Source organism: Oncorhynchus mykiss, chromosome 5 (assembly GCF_057628025.1).
Source record: "Oncorhynchus mykiss isolate SJ-2025 chromosome 5, ASM5762802v1, whole genome shotgun sequence".
Taxonomy (NCBI): Eukaryota; Metazoa; Chordata; class Actinopteri; order Salmoniformes; family Salmonidae; genus Oncorhynchus; species Oncorhynchus mykiss.
In genome coordinates, this window is record NC_143026.1 from 14,485,111 (window position 1) to 14,508,579 (window position 23,469).

A 23,469-nucleotide genomic window follows, 5' to 3' on the forward strand; every position below is an offset into this window, starting at 1 on the left:
TAACCACTCCAACTTTATTTTGTATTAATCTGAGATGAAAGGAATAAAATGTAGAACTGATGGTGCTATTGAAAGAAAATCAAACTGTGTGAGCATTATGCACATTTTGACCGTAGGTTTCACTTGACACCTCTGTAATATGATATATTGTTATGGGCATGATATAACAGATATGAAGTCATAAAATCTGACTGTAGCTTATGAAAAATAAGTTGACAGTCATGATTAGCTGGGAATTGACTACCTTACCTATAGAGGAGTTTGTGTCAGATGACATGACTGTTAATGAGATATTTAGGCCTATATTTTATAGGCCTAATATTAATATCACTATTATTATGAAGAGGCATCTCTCTTCTGGAGACTTAGAACAGAGATGTCAAATAAGTGTTACCTACATTTCTTCAGATGCTCTACAATTTACAACTGAATAGTGACATTTTTTAAAAACGTATGTAATATGTTAATTTAGTGCTAAAGAGCTGATGCTGCAGCCTAAAATACCTACATAAATCAACCCATCCTCCCTTTGGTGCTATGTAACTCTGCCCATTGATTGAATATTAGAGATTCCAACATCAGTATACTTACTACGAAGTGAGGTTTCTAACAGTATAATATATTTTCATTTTCTATAGGCCTTGCCCATTCTGGCCTCCCATTTGAAAATAAGCTCCCACCATCATTGTGAAAGAACAGTATAAATATAGTTGAACCAGGCATACAAATACAGAATCACATGAAAAAGGCTTTTAAGACAATGTACATGAAAAAGTGAATTCATTAATTTGATATCTAATGGTTCAGAAGGAAAAGTCCATGTCTGAACATGTTGGGCCTTCATGTGAAATGTCAAAATTATAATACCGCTAGACAGGGGCGCAACTTTGGTTTTCAAAGCACAATTTTTTCAAATCAAAAATCAAAAATGTATCCAGTCGGATAAACACTCTAAAAAGCCTACCCGACCGTTTGGAGGCGTCCGCATGGTCTTAAAGCACACAGTTGCCTCTTTTGGTATCACATTCCAATTACAAAACTGGGGGTGTGAAAGTTGCGTCCCTGCCACTAGTGATCAATCAATGAACAATCAGTCTGGTTTGGAACGTTGTATTTTTTCTAATGACATTTAGATCGACTGACATCAAGTTTTGGACGGGGAAATGAGTGTACAGTTCTGACCAAACCAATGGATATTATCGGTTTTAAGATATATTCAAAAAGGGAAGATTGTCAAAGTTGGACGTGTGAGGACAGATACTTGGTGCATGCTGTGTGTTTCCATATCATGGCATTGGTTTCTTGAATGAATGTTGCGTGAACATGCTAGTGTTTGGAGACCAAGTGTACCACTACATCACTTGACTACCTTTGTATCCAAACCATGTGCAAATGTTGGGCCAAATATGTTTTACATGGCAACTAACTCTATTGAAATAAGTAACAGGTTTTCCTAAATGTGTTAAATCAAAATATATGAAATTAGACTTTGTAGTTGAGGACATTGTATCCATATACTCCATACTGTTCAGAAATCAAATTCCAATGCAAATATGACCCATGAGATTAATTACAATTTATACATGACAGACACAAAATCAAATCATGTTTTTTCAAATCCACCTTCAAACGTTCCTTAAAATGTAAGAACATGGGCATATTTTTATAGATTCCAAAAACCCTAACAGTAGTCCTCCCTGGTTTGTTTCTCATTTGGCTTCTTCACAGGTTATATATAGGTAACTGCCAAAATAAAGGAAACACCAACATGTGTCTTAAAGGCCCAGTGCACTCTAAAACATGACTGACCTGTATTATACACATATTTCCACACTATGAGGTTGGAATAATACTGTGAAATTGTGAAAATAATGCCCATTAAGAGCTGTTTGAAAAGAACGCCAGAAATGTCTGCTTATTTTGGTGGGATGGAGTTTTGGCCTTCCATGGTAATATCACCATGCAGTAAATGAGTTAGAGAAATTAGAAATAGTTCAAGAAATGATTTTATATTGAGATAAAAACAGCTGCATTGGAGAAATCCCAAAATCTGGTGTTTTGTTGATTGTGGTGGAAAACGCTGTCTCAGGCGCCGCTCCAGAATCTCCCATAAGTGTTCAATTAGGTTGAGATCTGGTGACCGAGACAGCTTTGGCATATGGCTTACATTGTTTTCATGCCCATCAAACCATCGTGACCACTCGTGTGTGTGTGTGTGTGTGTGTGTGTGTGTGGCTGGGGGCATTGTCATCCTGGAAGAGTCCACTCCCATCAGGATATAAATTATTCACCATAGGTTGAAGGTAATCACTCAGAATGGCTGTGTATATATTTTTGCAGTTTACCTTTCCCTCTAAAGGGTTGAGAGGACCTAAGCCATGTCAGGAAAATGCACCCCACACCATAAGAGCCATCAGAACTCTAATTTACTCAAGTGCTTTCTTTATTTTGGCAGTTACCTGTATGTAAAGAATTGGGAACCAAGCCTAGATGTACAGATTAAATCATAGGAGTGTTTATAATCATATAGCATAAAAACAGACAGACCGAAACAAAGATGGGACAGACAACTCCAAATATCTACAACGAAAAACTAAATAAAGTCCTTCACCATGCCACAGGATCTAGGAAGACTTCTGCCGGGGTCATCGTCATGGTTACAGTCCACGGTTACGCTCTCAATCAGTATGGGATGTAGAGGCCTCCACAGACATAGCAACTTCACTGCGCAATAACTGTCCACAGATCAGTGCTGCATGGGATAAAACTAACCACCTTCCACATCTCATGGCGTCATCCATTTAGAATTTCTGTGTCAGAAATCGCTGAGAGGACCAAGGAATCTGAGAAGGATCATGATGGGCATAATGGAGCTCTCTGATGACGCTGTGTTGGAAACTCAGCTTATATAATGGAGGGCCTCTCACTAGACCCAATAGAACAGACTAAGGGGAGAGAAAGACAATAATAACCTCCGTTTTGTTTACAAAGAGGCAAACATCTCCCCAGTGTTTTGAACCTTATTATAAACACATGCACGCACATACGTCCTTTCATACACACTCATACACACGCACTCTAGCATGCTCACATTCAGACAAGGACAAGCACGCACACAAAAAAGCAAAACAAACCAATAAGAGAACACAAATCCATTATACAAATGATGCTTATCATGTGCAACACAAATAAAACACACCAACTCCGTGCACCATATCTCAACCTCCTAATAGTGTCGCATAACAAGGTTCTGTCCAGAAAGGCTGGCCGAGAGGCAAAAAACTGTTGCTCTGCTCTACAGTAAATCGATGCACACAACTGACCCTTGTGGTGAGAAGATAGTAAACAATGGTTCCTATGAAGTTGCCTTTTTGTTTGTATAGCGGTGTTGCTCCCCTGACGTCGACCTCTGCTGATCGTTGTCTACCTCGCCGTTTCCATTGGGTCTTCTTTGAAATTCTCACACTGCTCCATCACTTTCCTGAAACAGAGGAAGGGAGGCGTCAGCATTTATTTAATTCACCCGGTTTGGGCTCCTTTCTAATTCAAGTCAACAGATAAATTAAGGGGAGGGGGATTAGGGCAGTCCTCAATTTATTAACTACATTTCAATTCATTGGACTTTGGGACTGAATAAACTTCTGGTGGCATGTCTTGTGGTGTATCCATGGGTGTCTAAGCTGTGTGCTAGTCGCTTAGACAGCTCTGTGCATTCAACATGTCAATACCTCTCACAAATGCAAGTAGTGCTGAAGTCAATCTCGCCTCTACTTTGAGCCAGGAGAGATTAACATGCATATTATTAATGTTTGCTCTCTGTGTACATCCAAGGGCCAGCCGTGCTGCCCTGTTCTGAGCCAATTTTCCTAAGTCCCTCTGTGGCACCTGACAACAAGGCTGAACAGTAGTCCAGGTGCAACAAAACTAGGGCCCGTAGGACCTGCCTTGTTGATAGTTTTGTTAAGAAGGCAGAGCAGCGCTTCATTAGGTTTTTACCATGGCAGTTTACAATCCAAGGTTACCCCAAGCAGTTTAGTCACCTCAATTTCCACATTATTTATTGCAAGATTTAGTTGATGTTGACGGTTTAGTAAATTATTTGTCCCAAATACAATGCTTTTAGTTTTTGAAATATTTAGGACTAAATTATTCCTTGCCACGCATACTGAAATGAACTACAGCTCTTTGTTAAGTGTTGCAGTCATTTCAGTTGCTGTAGTAGCTGACGTGTATAGTGCAGAGTCATCCGCACACATAGACGCATGCGTTTAGTAAAGATTGAAAAAAGGGGCCTAGACAGCTGCCCTGGGGAATTCCTGATTCTACCTGGATTATGTTAGAGGCTTCCATTAAAGAACACCCTCTATGTTCTGTTAGACAAGTAACTCTTTATCCACAATATAGCAGGGAGTGTAAAGTTCTAGCACATACGTTTTTCCACCAGCAGAATACGATCGATACTACGATCGATAATGTCAAAAGCTGCACTTAAGTCTAACAAAACAGCCCCCACAATCTTTTTATCATCAATTTCTCACAGCCAATCATCAGTCATTTGTGTAAGTGCTGTACTTGTTGAATGTCCTTCCCTATAAGCATGCCAAAAGTCTGTCAATTTGTTTACTGTAAAATAGCATTGTATCTGGTCAAACACAATTTCCCCCAAAACGTTACTAAGGGTTGGTAACAGGCTGATTGGTCATCTATTTGAGCCAATAAAGGGGGCTTTACTATTCTTATGTAGCGGAGTGACTTTTTCTTCCCTCCAGGCCTGATAGCACATACTTTCCAGTAGGCTTAAATTGAAGCCATGGCAAATAGTGGCAATATCATCAGCTATTATCCTCAGAAATGTTCAATCCAAGTTATCAGACCCCCTTTCACCTCTTCCACACTCACTTTATGGAATTTAAAATTACAATTCTTGTCTTTCATAATTTGGTTACATATCCTTCGATGTTTGTTGCTGGCATGTCATGCCTAAATTTGCTAATCTTGCCAATGAAAAAAATCAATAAAGTAGTTGGCAATATCAGTTGGTTTTGTAATGAATGAAGCATCTGAATCAATGAATGACGGAGCTGAGTTTGCCTTTTTTCCCCAAAATTGAAGGTGCTCCAAAGCTTTATTTACTATCATTCTTTGTCATCTATCTTTGTTTCATAGAGTTGTTTCTTCTTTTTATTCAGTTTAGTGACATGATTTCTCAATTTGCAGAACGTTTGTCAATCGGTTGTGCAGCCAGACTTCTTTGCCATTCCCTTTGCCTCATCCCTCTCAACCATACATTTAAAAAAAATCTACACCAATCCAAGGGATTTGAACCGTTTTAACAGTCATATTCTTAATGGGTGCGTGCTTATTAGTAACTGGGATAAGCAATTTCATAAATGTGTCAAGTGCAACGTCTGTTTGCTCCTCATTAAACACCACAGACCAACAAATATTATTTCCATCAACAACATAGGAATCACTACAAAAATGATTGTATGACCTCTTATACACTATATTAGGCCCAGCCTTTGGAACTTCCTAGATATGGCCACTATATTGTGATCATTACATCCGATGGATCTGGATACTGCTTTCAAGCACATTTCTGCATCATTAGTAAAGAAGTGATCAATACATGATGATTTCATTCCTATGCTGTTTGTAACTACCCTGGTAGGTTGACTGACCAGGTTGCAGGCACTGGTTACAGTTTGAAGCTTTTTCTTGAGTGTGCAGCTTGATGAAAGCCAGTCAATGTCTAAATCACATACCTCTCTGTTGACATCACATACATTCTCAAGCATTTCACAAGTTATCCAGATACTGACTGTTAGCACTTGGTGGTCTATAGCAGCTTCCCACAAGAATGGTCTTTAGGTGAGGCAGATGAACCTGTAGTCATATTACTTCAACAGTATTTAACATGAGATCCTCTCTAATCTTTACATCAATGTGGTTCTGAATATAAAACAGCAACACCTCCACCACTGGCATTTCTGTATTTTCTATAAATGTTATAACCTTGTATTGCTACCACTGTATTAAAGGTATTGTCTAAGTGAGTTTCAGAGATAGTCAGAATATGAATGTCATCTGTTACTAGCAAAGTTATTAATTTCATGAACCTTGTTCCTTAAGCTGCATAAGTTAACGTGGGCTATTTTGAGCACTTTTCTGGGATGATTGCTTATTTTCATTGCTTTACTGATCAGTTCAAAGGTTGGGTGGGTTAATAGGTGAGGTCATACCGCGCCATGTCCTTGGTCTCTTCGTGTGATGTCTGGAGCTCCAGCACCTTCTCCAAGAGAACGATCCCCCCTTCCTTGACCAGCAGAGGGCAGTACTTACTCGCTGAGGGATGAGAGGAAGAAAATAAGTGAGAATCATTTTTTACTAGAAAGCAGAGAGCTTTCCCTGATGAGCGACAAAGTGTGGGTAGTGGGCAGTATTCCCTTGAAAAACAATTACTCCAAAAGTGAATCCACAATTATGCTATAAATAATGCAACAATAAACATAAAATAAGTAACTGACCTCGGAGGTCTCGCAAATTGATACAATGTGGCAAAGACTAATCCCAACGATGACACCAATAAGCGAGTTTACCTGGCAACTTGCTGGTGTCTAAAGCGGGGTTTGTCTTTGTATTGATACTCACGGTAGACTGACACCAGGTTGAAGAGTGCCCACGTGGCCCAATGCTGACTGACTGGGGCGATGCTCTGGGGCAGCAGGCGCAGGATAGGCTCAAAGGATCTGAAAAGAAAAGGGGAGGGAGTGTCAATTCAGAAAATATGAGTTAATTCAAGTGTTCATTCAGAAAACGTATACATGAAAAGTGAAATGCATTTGCATGTCTAAAAGGTTGCTTTACAAGTTCAGCTATAGTTAAATCTTTCCCTGACAATCTACTTAAATCATTTTCTGATGATATATCCAATTGTAGTTGGGATCATTTGTAACTGTCTCCAGAGACTCATCTCCATTGAGTTCTCTGTTTACCTGTAGTTGATATTCCGGCGGGAGGTGACATCCCAGCTCTGGATAGCAGCCATCATCTTGTCCATGACCGTGTCCCTCAGCGGCTCCTCCATTCCCCATGCCTCTGGCCCATCAAACACGATGTGGGACAGCACCCCACACGCGTTATAGGACACCTCGATCCCATCCGCCTTGCTGTCGAGCAGGTCACTGTCACCACAGAACAGTCAGGAAAGCAGAATCCAGCTTTATTTATCCAGGTTAGCCTCAATGAAATAAAATCTCTATCGCAAGACAGATCTGGGACCGTATGTATCAAGCATCTCAGAGTAAGAGTGCTGATCTAGGATCAGTTCCCCATTTAATCGTATTCACTGTGATCCAAAAGGCAAAATAGATCCTAAATCAGCACTCCTACTCTGAGACGCTTGATACAAAAGGCCCCTGGGTCCAAGATGGCAGCAGGATCAGTCAATACTGCATTTAACCATTCAATACAGACAATGGACATTCTCTTGCCTGAAGACAGAGATGAACTGTGGGGTGAGGAGTTGTGGCCGCAGAGCCCTCACTTCTGCCACATTACCCAGCAGCCCCAGCATGTTACGGTGGAGCTCCTGCTTGTCTGGAAACTCCTGAGAGGCAGTGGAGGACAAAAAAGTGATACACAAGCAAGGCACTGCATGATGGGAGAAGGAATTGTATTTATTTAATTTCAGATGGAGTACATTGATTGTATGTTTTAACAAATCACTTGGTGGTTATGAAAAGGTGAGATGCCCTAGCTAACCTTCAGGCAGTCCAGGAAGAGGCTCATGCCCCTACAGTTGAGGAACATCTGACAGTTGTCTGGAGTCTCGTCAGTGATGTTCCACAGTGCGCTCCAGGAGAACTCCATTACCTGGTCACACTGTAGAAAGAGAAACAAAATTAAGTTGGCATATGTTTTTATCCAAAGTGATCTCTAGGTAGACTCATCAGTCAGCCAGGCAATGCCATTCCAGACAGTACACTTGAATTGGCTTAACACATGCAATGTTTTCTTAAGGGTTGCATGTCAAAATACTATTAGGTCTGGAATGAGCTAAGAGCTATGACTCATGACAATATGATTGTGATATGGCTAAATCTAGTTTTCAGGTTCTGCGAGGTCATTTCAGACGAGATGTAGGAAGGAGTCTGCACTTGTGGAATGGTAGGGGTGTTAAAGAAAGAAACAAAACATGACTCACCATCCTGTCCTGTAGCTTTTTCTGTATTAGATTCAACATTGTCTGAAGAAAAAAAAGAAATAACCCAAGAGATGACTTCACAAAACACATCAATGACCTGTGTGTGTGTGTGTGTGTGTGTGTGTGTGTGTGTGTGTGTGTGTGTGTGTGTGTGTGTGTGTGTGTGAATGCGCCAGGGTTTCCGTTAGCCGGTAATAGCCAGCTTTTGGCAGATAAATTTTTTTTTTTTATAAATAAAATTGCCACTGGCCAATTGTCCGGGAGAAGAAAAAATCCCATTGCGAAATGCTGCTTTTTGGCCTCTTCAATGATGGAAATACCAGTCAATGTAGTGGAATTAGATTGCCGTATGTGTGCAGTATACTCATTATGCATCCTATTTATCACACGGATACAGAGCCTTTGAGCAGAAAATCTGTCAGACAGCGCGAGAGCTGCTGCTACAGCATCTCAAACAGCAAACATAGGCAACGGAAAGTAGGCGTCATCTGCGCCTCACACACACCACTTTGCAATGAGCCAAAGGCACAAGCCTAGTCATATTAGCAACCCATGCTAGTGGTTGCATATTAGATCTCTTCTCTTTCTAAATTTCAAACTGACATTTTCATCTTTGTCACATGAACCCGTGTTTCACCGCTAATTGCATCATGGAACAAACATTTGCGCGTAGCCTACGGCCTTATGCACATTGCTGCGTTTAGAATGTGAAGAATTAATAGTTAATCAACATTTTAAGCTAAACATTCTGATCTGGTGCATCAGACTTTTATGTAGCCTAGGCCTACTGGTTGTATGAATTTGGGCTGTATCTTCCCACAACGGTCCCAGACTTTGTTTGGAATTGGCTTTCTCCTTCTCTGTAAACTAGCCAATAGAATAGGTCAACTTTTCTGCTATAGGGGATAGCAGAATGACATAGGCTATTGATTTTTCTGTTCGTTACTCATCTTGTCGGCTGTGGAAAAGTACACGTGGACAGTTAATCTAACATACTCAAAGTGCATATCAGAATTCGGTAAGAAGGACCGCACATCGATGTATCCTCAACTTGCATGTTCTGTAAATATGAATTACCATAATATAAATGTGATTTCTGTCATTCTGAGCACTGTGGGTGGCCGACCTAATCAGGTTACACACCCAATGCATATGGGTCCGGTAAAATAAAATGCTGCCGGTCAATGTCCGGCGCCACATTTTCTTTACAGAAACCCTGGAATGTGTGTAAGTGACAAGTGTACCAATTTGTGTATAAGGTCATGGCTATCAATGTGAGTCTTCCCCATCTTGACAAAGCCCATCTTGTGTGCAATGTACAAGTGTGTGTTCGTTCCATTGTTTACATATATCAACCAAAATAGCAGTCTCTCCTACCTTGACGAAGCCCATCTTGCCCACAGCTTCCTTGTGATGGTTGTCCACTTGGCAGACCAGGGCATTGCAGAGGTGCACAGCGATGCGCTGGATGGACTCGTCCTGCCGGGCCGGCTCCAGGATCTTCAGCAGCAGCAGGTTGACCCGGCCGTACTGGAACTCCAGCTCCTCGGGGATGCTGAAGTTACAAAGTGTCAGGCAGCAGTTCCTCTGAACCTGGGGGGAGAAAGGGGGAGGTGAGAGACGAGGGGGGAGAGGAAATGTGAGTGAGGAATATGGTTTAAACAAGGGAAGAGGAAAGGGGGAATGTGAGTGAGGAATATGGTTTAAACTAGGGGTGTGCCGATCTGGCCATAATTGTATTCGAAAATGGACAGTTGATAGATCAGATGATACACTTGATCTGAAAAAAGCTTTTAAAATGCCTAAAGAGAGATGAGTAATGTTTTAAATGCCAAAATAGAAGTTACAAATGTAGCTTACAGTCTCCCTTCACTTATATAGATCAAGAAAGCTGCAGATCAGGAGCAGCAGATGTGTGCGTGTGTTCTCAACTTGCAGCGGCGAGACGAGTTCTGTCACCAAGAACGAGCATCATATTTTTTTCCTAAAGTCACTATACTTGTAAGACATTATACACATTGATAGCTTGCTAGCAAAGGTCCTCGCCATTTGATTTAGTAGCAGACTAGCAGCAGGCAATACTCACCTAAATGTTGCGGATACAATAAAAAAAAATTCTCCCCAATTTTGTGGTATCCAATTGTTAGTTGCAGTCTTGTCCCATTGCTGCAACTACCGTACGGGACTCGGGAGAGGCGAAGGTCAAGAGCCGTGCGTCCTCTGAAACACAACCCAGCCAAGTCGCACTGCTTCTTGACACCATGCCCGACACCATAACCCGGAAGCCAGCCACACTAATGTGTCAGCGGAAACACTGTACACCTGGCGATCGTGTCAGTGTGCACTGCGCCCGGCCCGATAGAGATGGCAGCTTGGCCATCCTTAGGAAACTGTGCAGTATTTCATTTTTTTATGTATTATTTCTTACATTGTTAGCCCATTGTAAACCTTAAATGTTATTACATACAGCCGGGAAGAACTATTGGATATCAGAGAGATGTCAACTTACCAGCACAACCAGCACTACGACCAGGAATACGACTTTCCCAAACCGGATCCTTTGTCTGTACCTCCCAGGGCATTTGAACTGATTCCAGAAGCCGACCCAAAACAACACCGTTGGAGGTCTTCTAGTGAGGCTTCGGATGCAAGCACACCACCCACTGCTTCCGAGTATATTACTCACTAATGCCCAGTCCCTAGTTAACAAAGTTGACGAAATTAGGGCATGAGTTGCTTTCCAAAGAGTAACATACTCAGTTTCACGGAACATGGCTAGCTGGGGACATGCTGTCAGCAAAACAAAATAGATGATTGTGGACTTCAGGAAACAGCAGAGGGAGCACCCCTTTAAACCACTCCACAAATGTATTGTTAACCAAATGTAGTTTTGGCAAGTCAGGACATCTACTTTGTGCCTGACATCTACTTTGTGCCTGACAAGTCATTTTTCCAAAAATTGTTTACAGACAGATTTTTTTCACTTATAATTCACTAATTCATTGACATCATGGGAAATTCAGAAGAAATCAGCCAAGACCTCATAAAAAAATATTGTAGACCTCCACAAGTCTGGTTCATCCTTGGGAGCAAACAATAGTTTGTAGAGAGTATAAACACCATGGGACCACGCAGCCGTCATACCGCTCAGGAAGGAGACACATTCTGTCTCCTCGAGATGAACGTACTTTGGTGTGAAAAGTGCAAATCAATCCCAGAACAGCAGCAAAGGACCCTGTGAAGATGTTGGAGGAAACAGATACAAAAGTATCTATATCCACAGTAAAACGAGTCCTATATTGAGATAACCTGAAAGGCCGCTCAGCAAGGAAGAAGCCACTGCTCCAAAACCACCATAAACAAACTAGACTACGAGTTGCAAGTGCACATGGGGACAAAGATCATACTTTTTGGAGAAACGTTCTCTGGTCTGATGAAACAAAAATAGAATTGTTTGGCCATAATGACCATCGTTATGTTTGGAGGAAAAAAGGGGGGGGCTTGCAAGCCGAAGAACACCATCCCAACCGTGAAACACAGAGGTGGCAGTATCATGTTGTGGGGGTGCTTTGCTGCAGGAGGGAACGGTGGACTTCACAAAATAGATGGCATCATGAGGTAGGAAAACTATGTGGATATATTGAAGCAACATCTCAAGGCATCAGTCAGGAAATTAAAGCTTGGTCGCAAATGGGTCTTCCAAATGGACAATGACCCCAAGCATACTTCCAAAGTTGTGGCAAAATGGCTTAAGGACAACAAAGTCAAGGTATTGGAGTGACCATCACAAACCCTGACCTCAATCCTATAGAAAAATTGTGGGCAGAACTGAAAAAGCGTGTGCGAGCAAGGAGGCCTACAAACCTGACTCAGTTACACCAGCTCTGTCAGGAGGAATGGGACAAGATTCACCCAACTTATTGTGGGAAGCTTGGGGAAGGCTACCCGAAACGTTGGACCCAAGTTAAACAATTTAAAGGCAATGCAACCAAATACTAATTAAGTGTATGTAAACTTCTGACCCACTGGGAATGCGATGAAAGAAATAAAAGCTGAAATAAATCATTCTCTCTACTATTATTTTGACATTTCACATTCTTAAAATAAAGTGGTGATCCTAACTGACCTAGGACAGGGATTTTTTTACTAGGATTAAATGTCAGGAATTGTACAAAACAGTTTAAATGTATTTGGAGAAGGTATATGTAAACTTCCGACTTCAACTGTATATTTGTAAATAACAGCTAGTACACGATATCTAAGGAAGTCTCAAGGTTTTGCTCGCCTGAGGAAGAGTATCTCATGATAAGCTGTAGATTACACTATCTACCTAAAGAGTTTATCTGTATTTTTTGTAGCTGTCTACATACCACCACAGACTGATGCTGGCACTAAGACCGCACTCAATGAGCTGTATTCCACCATAAGCAAACAGGAAAACACTCACCCAGAAGCGGCACTCCTAGTGGCCAGGAACTTTAATGCAGGGAAACTTAAATCCGTCTTACCAAATTTCTATCAGCATGTTATATGTGCAACCAGAGGGGGAAAAAAACTCCTGACCACCTTTATGCCCCACACAAAGATAAATACAAAGCTCTCCATAGCCTTCCATTTGGCAAATCTGACCATAATGCTATCCTCCTGATTCCTGCTTACAAGCTAAAATTAAAGCAGGAAGCACCAGTGACTCGATCAATAAAAAAGTGGTCAGATGAAGCAGATGTAAGCTACAGGACTGTTTTGTTAACACAGACTGGAATATGTTCTGGGATTCCTCAGATGGTATTGAGGAGTACATCACATCAGTAATTGACGTCATCAATAAGTGCATCGATGACGTCGTCCCCACAGTGACCGTACGTACATACCCCAACCAGAAGCCATGGATTACAGGCAACATCTGCACTGAGCTAAAGGCTAGAGCTGCCGCTTTCAATGAGTGGGACTCTAACCCGGAAGCTTATAAGAAGTCCCACTATGCCCTCAGATGAACCATCAACAGGCAAACCGTCAATACAGGACTAAGATTGAATCGTACTACACCGGCTCTGATGCTCGTCGGATGTTGGAGGGCTTGCAAACCATTACCGACTACAAAGAGAAGCACAGCTGTGAGTGACGAGTCCCAGTGACACGAGTCTACCAGAATAGCTAAAATACTTCTATGCTCGCTTCGAGGCAAATAACACTGAAATATGCATGATCACGGTCTCTGCAGCCGATGTGAGTAAGACCTTTAAACAGGTCAACATTCACAAGGCCAGACGGATTACCACGACATGTACTGTGAGCATGCGCTGACCAACTGGCAAGTGTCTTCACTGACATTTTCAACCTCTCCCTGTCCGAGTCCATAATACCAACATGTTTAAAGCAGACCACCATAGTGCCTGTGCCCAAGAACACCATGGTAACCTGCCTAAATGACTACTGACCCGTAGCACTCATGTCTGTAGCCATGAAGTGCTTTGAAAGGCTGGTCATGGCTCACATCAACACCATTATCCCAGAAACCCTAGACCCACTCCGATTTGCATACCACTAACAGATCCACAGATGATGCAATCTCTATTGCACTCCACACTGCCCTTTCCCATCTGGACAAAAATGTATATCTATGTGAAAATGCTATTCATTGACTACAGCTCAGCGTTCCAAAACCATAGAGTTCTCAAAGCTCATCAATAAGCTAAGGACCCTAGGACTAAACACATCCCTCTGCAACTGGATCCTGGACCTCCTGACGGGCCACCCCCAGGTGGTAAGGGTAGGCAACAACACATCCGCCACGCTGATCCTCAACACGGAGGCCCATCAGGGGTGTGTGCTCAGTCCCCTCCTGTACTTCCTGTTCACTCATGACTGCATGGCCAGGCATGACTCCAACACCATCATTACATTTTTTTTTTCCTGTGGACTACAGGAAAAAGACAGAGCACGCCCCCATTCTCATCGACGGGGCGGTAGTGGAGCAGGTTGAGAGCTTCAAGTTCCTTGGAATCCACATCACCAACAAACTATCATGGTCCAAGCACACCAAGACAGTCGTTTATGAGGGCACGACAAAACCTATTCCCTCTCAGGAGACTGGAAAGATTTCAGTCCTCAGATCCTCAAAAGGTTCTCCAGCTGCACCATCGAGAGCATCCTGGCTGGTTGCATCACTGCCTGCTATGGCAACTGCTCAGCCTCTAACCGCAAGGCAATACAGAGGGTAGTGCGTACGACCAAGTACATCACTGGGGCCAAGCTTCCTGCCATCCAGGACATCTATACCAGGCGGTGTCAGAGGAAGACTCTAAAAATGGTCAAAGACTCCAGCCACCCTAGTCATAGACTATTCTCTCTGCAACCGCATGGCAAGCGGTACCGAAGCGCCAAGTCTAGGTCCAACAGGCTTCTAAACAGCTTCTACCCCCAAGTCATAAGACTGAACATCAAATCAAATGGCTACCCAGACTATTTGCATTGTCCCCCCCCCCTTTTACACCGCTGCTACTCTCTGTTGTTATCATCTATGCATAGTCACTTTAATAACTATACCTACATATTACCTCGACTAACCAGTGCCCCCGCACATCGACTCTGTACCGGTACTGCTGCTCTTTAATTACTTGCTACTTTTATTTATATATATAAAAAAAAATATTTAGCTGCATTGTTGGTTAGGGGCTCGTAAGTAAGCGTTTCACTGTAAAGGTCTTCCTTCACCTGTTGTATTTGGCGCATGTGACTAATAAAATTTGATTTGGTGGTGCAGTGCCTTATAGACCACTGTGCCACCCGGGAGGCGCATGGCAGCTGAAAATAACTTATTTTCCAATCACAGATAACAAAAAAATACTCTGATCATAACCATATCCAGAAAATTCCCCAAATATTTTTTACAATACTCCTTTTGCCCGAGTACTCGGCACACCCCTATGATTAAACTCCTTCAGACTAATTTAAACCAATCCAGTCCTTTTAAATTTGTGAAGGGAATTAACTTCGCAGTTTCACTCAGGGGAGAGACTTGACTTTACCGTGACCTCCTGATACTGCTCCATGCCGTTGAGCACCACCTGGATGACCTGCCGGCGTAGCCTCATGCTCTGGTCGCTGCGGTACTCAGTGTTGGTCAGGTAGAAGAGGGCCGCGCTGCCCGTCACCTGGACGCTCTTTTCGTACTTATGACACTTCAGTGCAGCAATCACCAGCTGGGGGGGATCACAACAAGACATCCAGGGGATAAACTGATAATGAACCCCTGAGAGGTAACTCGGTCAAATAAATGAAAGTACAGCTAGCTGTTTTTCAAACTTTATTTGTGTCAGAAGTGGGATCATCCTACAGTATTAAAATGAAAGAGACTTAACTAAAGTAACTTTCCACTTTGATGTCAATCACCCTTTCTAAAGCATTCAAGGTTACATTTTCAAACACAAACACACTCATTTAAATCAAAAAGATCCCTAACCTGCAGTGCCCGCAGTAGCTGGCTGCAGTGCTGTATCCTGGCGATGTCAAACAGCTGGTTGATTGCACGGTGGGCCAACTCCGGGCGGAACTCTGTGTAGGCCTCGATGGCATTCAGGACCTGGTCTTCATTCTTGGAGCCTGTGACCTAAACAGGGACACAATAGAAGTGAAGCATTAAGCACCACGACAACAACACATACACACAGACACACACACGAGAGACATGAAAGCTACTGGGAGTGCAGGTTTTTGGTCTAACCCTATAATAACACAAGCCCAAGGCCTTAATTAGTTGATTCATTTGATGTTCGTGAAGAGGCTGGGGCAAAAGCCTGCATGGCCAGTAGCTCTCCAGGGCGGGAGTTGGAAACCCCTGGTCTAACTTCACCTTGTACGCAGGGATGTGCGTCACATTACAAAGAGTGGTGTTATAGAGCCCCAGAAACTGCAGAGGTCTCTTCAGCTCCTGGAAAGGGTAGATGCTGCTCTTGCAGGGCTCAATGCTGAAAGAAAGACAGAGAGAGAAAGAGAACACATGAGTCTGTCATATTTACATAACATGGGATACGTACACATATTTTTAGAAAGAGAGATTACATCAACCAATCCTACTATTTACATTGTTTAGCAAGCAAGTCAGAACGTATATCATACACAAAGTCTTCATAAGGACTTCATAGATGTTTTACGAATTATGTCACACAAGTGGCTCACCTTGGACGTCCCATGGCCTCCTCGAGGTGTGGGACTGTGCAGTTGTCCAACATGATGTGGCCTGAGATGTCCAATGACACCAGATTGACCAGGCCCTGCACGATGGCCGTCAGGATCTTACGGGTCATTTTGAACTTGGAGGTGCGCTCTCGGGAGATATCCAGGTGCCTGGGGAACACAAAGAGAGAAGGGTACAGACCATTTTACAAGCCTACTGCACAAAGAGTGATGTTTATTTAATTTAGAGAATTCAAGTTGACAAGTTGAGTTATTAACTGATCAACAGTTCTTGATCAATTATTGCACAAAACGGTACATCTGTAATTATCACCTAGGCATGTGTGTGTAATTGGACTGAAAACAATTACACACACAGTATCGGGCAGCATATCTTTAACTCTCAAGTTCCTAAATCAAGCAAATTCTGATGGTTATTCCAGAAACAAGGGCCTCGAAATAGAAACCAGTTTACTTTACCCAGTTACTGTACCAAGATCAAACCCTGCCCCTCACAGCTCACCTGAGGTGTCCCAGCTCCACCACTGTGTTGACCAGCTCTTCTGACAGGTCCACGTTGTAGAGCACCAGCGAGGCCAGCCTCTCCTTCCACTGGGCCAGGAAGGCAGCCCTGGGCAGCTGCACCCCGGACAGGTCCAGAGAGGTGAGGGCTGGCAGGGGCTTGAGCAGGGCCTCGGGGTCCACCTCCTCAGGCAGACCCCCCAGGTTGAGCAGCCGCAGCCGGTTGAAGCCCTGGAAGCTGAAGTCTGTGTCCAGCGCCTGTCTGGAGGCAGGCCACTGCTGCTCCTCTTCTTCCTCCTCCTCGCCGTCCTCATTGTACGCCAGCGGGGCGCCACCCTTGCGGTAGAAGATGTGGCTGCAGCCGAACAGGCTGAGGGAGACTAGGGTCTGGCGGAAGCTGGCCAGAGTCTTTAGGCTGCGTGCTGATAGGCTGTTGCAGTAGGTGAGGTGAAGCTCTATCAAGTCCTGGGTGAATTGTCGGTTCAAATCAAACATGTTGAATGTCAGTTTCATTGTTTAGCCTATGTGGTACTGACCTTGTATTTAGCGGATATTCTTGTGCGTTTTTTTTTTATTATCTGACCTAGTATTGAGTCTGTGCTCTTAAGTGATGCTATTCTGGACTTTATTTCTTATTTCTTTGATACTGAACATCGCTGAGGAAGAGATTGCTAAATCAGCATTTCACTGCACTGTTTACACCTGCTGTATGCTGTGCACGTGACAAATAAACTCCCCGAATTGGTCATGCAGAAAGGCAAGTGATCCGTTTGGTAACACTTTACCTAAAGGTATAATACTTTAACATATAATAACAGTATATGCCACTTATTGTAAGCATTTATGTGCCTTTATAATGCCATATAATTCAGCAATAAGGCCCAATGGGGTGTGGTATATGGCCAATATACCACAGCCAAGAGCTGTTCTTACATATGACACCACGAGAAGTGATAGGACACAGGCCTTAGCAATGGTATATTGGCCATATATTACAAACACCGGAGGTGCATTATTGCTATTATAAACTGGTTACCAACGTAATTAGACCAGTAAAAATAAATGTTTTCTAATACAGATGATATATGGTCTGATATACCATGGCTTTCAGCCAATCAGCATTCAGGGCTCGAACCACCCAGTTTATAATAAGGCTTATAATATTATCTATGTAGCAACATTAACTGACTCAAAATGGCTGTTTAGTCAGGATCATTCATATGAGATGATAAGGCAGGTTAATACATGCTCTTGACAAGTCTTAAAATACATTATAACTACATCATAATTCATTATACCATTGGACTTGTGTGTATTCAGGAAAATACATTTGTATGGATTGTGCCTTCAATTGTTGAAGGCTCCAGTCATTTGACAGAAAAGTGTTCCAGACATTAAAAGGATACAGGCTGGTTTACGGGAGCTGTAGACACAGCCGTAAAATGAAAGCCTGTTTATGGGAGAGTATTAAAGGAGGAATGTAAGAGCCCTCTATCTCCTCCCCCAGGGCCAGTGTGCAGGACTAGATGGAACACATCCACACAGACACACTGAACAGCTTCAATACTGGTGAAGGGCCAATTGACCTTTTATAAGTACCTGTGAGTATGTGTGTGTGCAAGTGAGACACACACACAGCATTTAGCCTAGGCAGTGTGTGTGTGCCTGCCTTCTAAAAATGTTTTAAGTGAATAGCCCATATATGGCTTGAATACATGGCCATAACCCCTACTACTATATCCCCCTCCAAGATCTGAAAGCCTCGGTTTGGTTTCATAATAATAATAATTATTGGCGGAAATACTACTATGTCTATACAGAAGACTGGGGGCAGTTTGTAATACTACTATGTCTATACAGAAGAATGGGGCAGTTTGAAATACTACTATGCCTATACAGAAGACTGGGGGCAGTTTGAAATACTACTATGTCTATACAGAAGAATGGAGCAGTTTGAAATACTACTATGCCTATACAGAAGAATGGGGGCAGTTTGAAATACTACTATGCCTATACAGAAGACTGGGGGCAGTTTGAAATACTACTATGCCTATACAGAAGAATGGGGGCAGTTTGAAATACTACTATGCCTATACAGAAGAATGGGGGCAGTTTGAAATACTACTATGCCTATACAGAAGAATGGGGGCAGTTTGAAAATGTACTAATTTACAGTGCCTTCTGAAAGTATTCAGACCCCTTGACCTTTTCCACAGTTAAGTTACATCCTTTTTCTAAAATGGATTAAATAAATACAAATTCGCTCAGCAACCTACACACAATACCCCATAATGACAAAGCAAAAATAGGTTCAGAAATGTTGCCTAATTTATCAAAATATTATTAAAAACAGAAGTACCTTATTTACATAACTATTCAGACCCCCAGATTCTCTGGTCTGATGAAACCAAGATTGAACTCATTGGACTGAATACCAAGCGTCACGTCTAGAGAAACTTGGCACCATCCCTATGGTGAAGCAGGGCAGCATCATGCTGTGGGGATGTTTTTCAGCAGCAGGGACTGGGAAACTAGTCAGGATTGAGAGAAAGTTGAACAGAGCAAAGTACAGAGAGATCCTTGATGAAAACCTGATCCAGAGCGCTCAGGACTTCAAACTGGGGCAAATGTTCACCTCCAACAGGACAATGACCCTAAGCACACAACCAAGACACTGCAGGAGTGGCTTCGGGACAAGTCTCTAAATGTCCTTGAGTGGCCCAGCCAGAGCCCGGACTTGACCCCGACCAAAAATCTCTGGAGAGACCTGAAAAGAGCTGTGCAGCGACACTCCCCATCCAACCAGACAGAGCTTGAGAGGATCTGCAGAGAAGAATGGGAGAAACTCCCCAAATACAGGTGTGCCAGGCTTGTACCATCATACCCACCTGCCAAAGGTGCTTCAAGTACTGAGTAAAGGGGTCTGAATACTTATGTAAAATTTGATATTTCCATTTTTTATATTTAATGACTTAGCAAAAATGTCAACTGTTTTTGCGTTGTATTGTGTGTAGATTGATGAAGAAAAAACTATTTATTACATTTTAGAATAAGGCTTTAACGTAACAAAATGTGGAAAAAGTCAAGCAGTCTGAATACTTTTCTAAGGCACTGATTGGAGCTAAGTTATGTGATGCATTCCTCTGGTGGGGTATACGAGGCAGACACCTGTGGTATCAATGATGAATTCTGGCCATACAGTAGCATGTGAAGTGACACGAACAAGCATGAGGCGGTTTGTGACCCAAGATCTTTCTCTTGCCCATCCCCTCATAGTTGTGTTACTATCAACTTCTGCAGTGGAAACTCACTAGTCCATTAGTCTATGTTAACACCTATTGCTGAACTACCCAATAAAGGGCAATAAAAGGCCACTCTAAAATGTGCAGCTTTGTCACACAACGGCACAGATGTCTCATTTTGCTGGAGAGTGCAATTCACATGCTGACTGCAGGAATGTCCACCAGAATTTAATGTTCACTTCTCTACCATAAGCTGCCTTCAACGTAGTTGCAAAATGCATCCTACAGGTATGATTTCTGTATTTTGAAAGTTATATACCTTAAACTTAATTTCTGACAAATACAACATTTTGGGACTATGTCAACAATGGACTAATGAAACAAATACTAAAAAATAGTTTTCCTTTATTTATACTTTTTTGTGTCAGTGCATCTGGATGTGGTATTGGTCCTGATTTGAAATTAGGTATTGTCCTGAATAGAGAGGAGGTATCATCATGGCTTATATCTATAGAGGTTAGCTTGGGCCTAAGGTGCTTGGAGAAACCATTCCAACGCCTTCCATGTTGTTTGTGGGACTTTATGTCCTCCAGAAGAAAAAACTGCCGGCCCACCTATTTCTTGCAGGAAAAACACAAGCAAGAAGGCAGCAGGGGCACTCATGAGCCTTCAAGTGATGGTGAAAACATTAATAAATCCCATCAGTGCCCCAGCTGCCTTTTCTGCCTGTGTTTTTGCTGTATGGCATTTTAGGGTACTCAGTCTACCTGTAACTTGGTCTCGGATCTGTTTGTACTGTATAGCCAACTTATATGGTCCATGTGGGCTATACCATAGATATTGTATTAAATTACTAGAGGGGCTATGTCATAAACCCTCAAAGTTCCAGAAGGTTCAAGTCCATTTTAGTATTCTAATTCCTAATTCTATGGGCTATACAGCACAAAGAGATCTGGGATCAGACCATCTCCACTATGTCCCACCTGTTTCCCAATGGCCTCCAGGTCCCTGTCCCACACAAGGTCCTCCCTCAGCTGCACCCTGGTGAGCCTGGTGCTGCGCGGGTCCGAGAACAGCTGGAAGAAGCCGTCCTGCGGCTCAAAGCTACTGTCCGAATGTACGAGCTCCATGTATCTGTGAAGATGGATACATAAAAAAGCGGAGAAATCATTATTTAAGACATAAGATCAAATTGATAATTTGTCAGAACAAACTATGGTTGGTTGGTTTCATTCATTCATGCAAGATCCAAATCCAAAGCTCACAGCTAATAAAGTGATTGATCACAAAATCATCCTTCACACCTCATAAAACAATAGCAACATAATGTGAAACATGAGGTAAACCAACAAGAAAACAATTGTGCGAAAAATTGTGTTTAAACTACCCTGCTAACTTATTTACAAGCCACATGCTTAATTGACCATTAGGATTAGGACCTGTCCCAAATCCCAATTATACATACGTGTTGACCAGCTTGTCACAGATCTCGCTGGGCAGGAAGACATCTGAGCGCAGGCAGAGCTTGTTCCCGTCTCCCAGGTAGCACATGGTCCTCCTCAGGTTCCTCAGGCAGAAGGCCGTGGACAGCGCCATGAGGCTGTCGGGGTTGTCCCCTGCTTTGGCCGCCATGTCGGATGCTGCTTCTCCCTTCCCCTCTGTTTGACAACAGGGCAAATCGGGTGGCCTCAGGAAGTGGGTGCTGGGATGCTCTCAAAGGGTAGGCATCGGGATACACGAGGTGGTCGCAGAAGAGGCAGAGTGCTCAAAACCTCCCTAATTTAGGGTTTAGGCATACAAGAAGCTGCTGGAGACAAAGTTATTATCATGAGTCATTAGTCTACATGACATTGCTTTGATACACATCTACAATTATACTTCATATTTAGGGAAATGGCAATAGTATGTATGTCATAGCCGTTTGTCAGCTACGTGGCCAAACTAACTGTATTTAGGACTATAAATCAAAATGGCAAAACATGTAATGACAGGCTTCACCTCCATGACATGAATTTGATGTCAATCAATTAGCAAAGAATATTTGCGGAAGCAAGCTTAAATATTTATGTAACTAGTTTAGCGGCATCTGAAACATTAGTTAGCTATTTTATTTAATTGAATTAGTTAGCTAACTTGCTACTAACGTTAAACACAACGACAAATTGATAAAGTACAAATGATTGTCAACTAGCCGCTAACTAACTGTTGTTTTTGAGATAGCTAATTAGCTAGCCACGTTAGGTAGCTAGCTGAGTTATTACGAATTACAGATGCACTTTTTAGTGGTTAACTAGAGGTAGCTAGATCAAAAGTGTAAAGTAGTAATGTATATTTACAGGGGAACTGTATGTATCATAAATGTTAAGTGTAACCTGCAACCATGACAAATAGTTATTGTGCTAACTAACTACTGTAGCTACATCAAATCCATTGCTAGCTAGCTAAGCTAACGCTAGCACGTAGTTACTGTAGCTAGCCTGCTGGCGAATATATGTTTGGTGATCTAGCTAGCTATATACACGATTTGTCAACACTGCTCATTTGCACGGTTTATCGAACACTATCATACCTTAGCTTTGCACACGGATAGTTCATTGGTTGATTGAATTAATTTATATTTTTTGAATCATTTACGTTCTCTTCTGTTTTTCGTGTTGGCCCGTGTCAACAAAACAACCTCCCTTTCCGGTTCATGTGTTGCAATTAATTGCTTCATGGGAACGGGAAGGTAATGAGAAACACAATTCTCCTTGCATTTTATGAAAGTAGCTAGCTATATGTTGTTGCATGGTCATTGTTAGTAAAATCCTCTCAACATTTGGGATAGGGAGGGTATCTATCTAACTGGTGAGTTATAATGAACTTGTAACCAGATCTGGCATTGAACACAAAATAAGTGCACGCACTGCACATAGGTAGTGCAAAAAGCAATTATAATTATTATTTACATAAAATAATGCAAAGTAGTAAAATGACATGAAAATTATTATGCATACATTTGTTGACTGGGCATAACTAAAAAAATATATAGCAGAGATCATCCAACACTGGAAAGGTGATATGCTCGTGAAGTTTACAGTGTGAGTACAATCAGAAATAGCATTTCAGTCCAACTATGATAAGTGTGACTTCAAGAAAATAAACATCGAGTTTTTGTTTTTACATATGTAATTGGAGCATATGAATAAGCCACATAGTCATTTGAGTAGTTTTTACAAAATGTTGTATGTTTCCCCATCGGACTATTTTTCTTGTGGCACACAGGTCTAGCTTTTGGATTCTTCCAACATGTCGAGCTCCTACCGAAGCAGGTGAGGTGTACAT

At 42.2% G+C, this 23,469-nt stretch overlaps 2 protein-coding genes across 10 annotated transcripts in view; one reads left to right on the forward strand and one right to left on the reverse strand.

Moving 5' to 3' along the window:
* LOC110523251 (protein zer-1 homolog) lies at positions 1–22,958 on the reverse strand. Of its 2 annotated transcripts, none has more exons than XM_021601779.3 (16): positions 22,715–22,958; positions 21,611–21,949; positions 21,129–21,279; positions 16,905–17,368; positions 16,385–16,552; positions 16,059–16,173; positions 15,669–15,815; positions 15,235–15,408; positions 9,584–9,799; positions 8,207–8,248; positions 7,765–7,884; positions 7,494–7,609; positions 6,996–7,184; positions 6,652–6,749; positions 6,243–6,345; positions 1–3,481 (listed from the first exon to the last, which is right to left on the reverse strand). In XM_021601779.3, the coding sequence occupies exons 2-16, from the start codon at positions 21,775–21,777 to the stop codon at positions 3,424–3,426; spliced, it is 2,328 nt and encodes a 775-aa protein (XP_021457454.1). In that variant the 5' UTR covers positions 21,778–21,949; positions 22,715–22,958; the 3' UTR covers positions 1–3,423. The 2 variants fall into 2 exon arrangements, with proteins under 2 accessions (XP_021457454.1, XP_021457455.1); XM_021601780.3 differs by having other exon boundaries at positions 21,611–21,952; positions 22,715–22,857.
* Positions 22,845–23,469, forward strand: part of LOC110523252 (TBC1 domain family member 13) — a 19,088-nt gene continuing 18,463 nt past the window's right edge. For 4 of the 8 annotated variants that reach the window (XM_090233781.1, XM_090233778.1, XM_090233780.1 and 1 more), the window contains exon 1: positions 22,845–23,456. In XM_090233781.1, coding sequence (XP_090089907.1) covers positions 23,434–23,456 — 23 coding nt within the window. In that variant the 5' untranslated portion in view covers positions 22,845–23,433. The remainder of the gene's footprint in view (positions 23,457–23,469) is intronic. The other 4 variants (XM_090233777.1, XM_090233775.1, XM_090233776.1 and 1 more) reach the window with 1 other exon arrangement.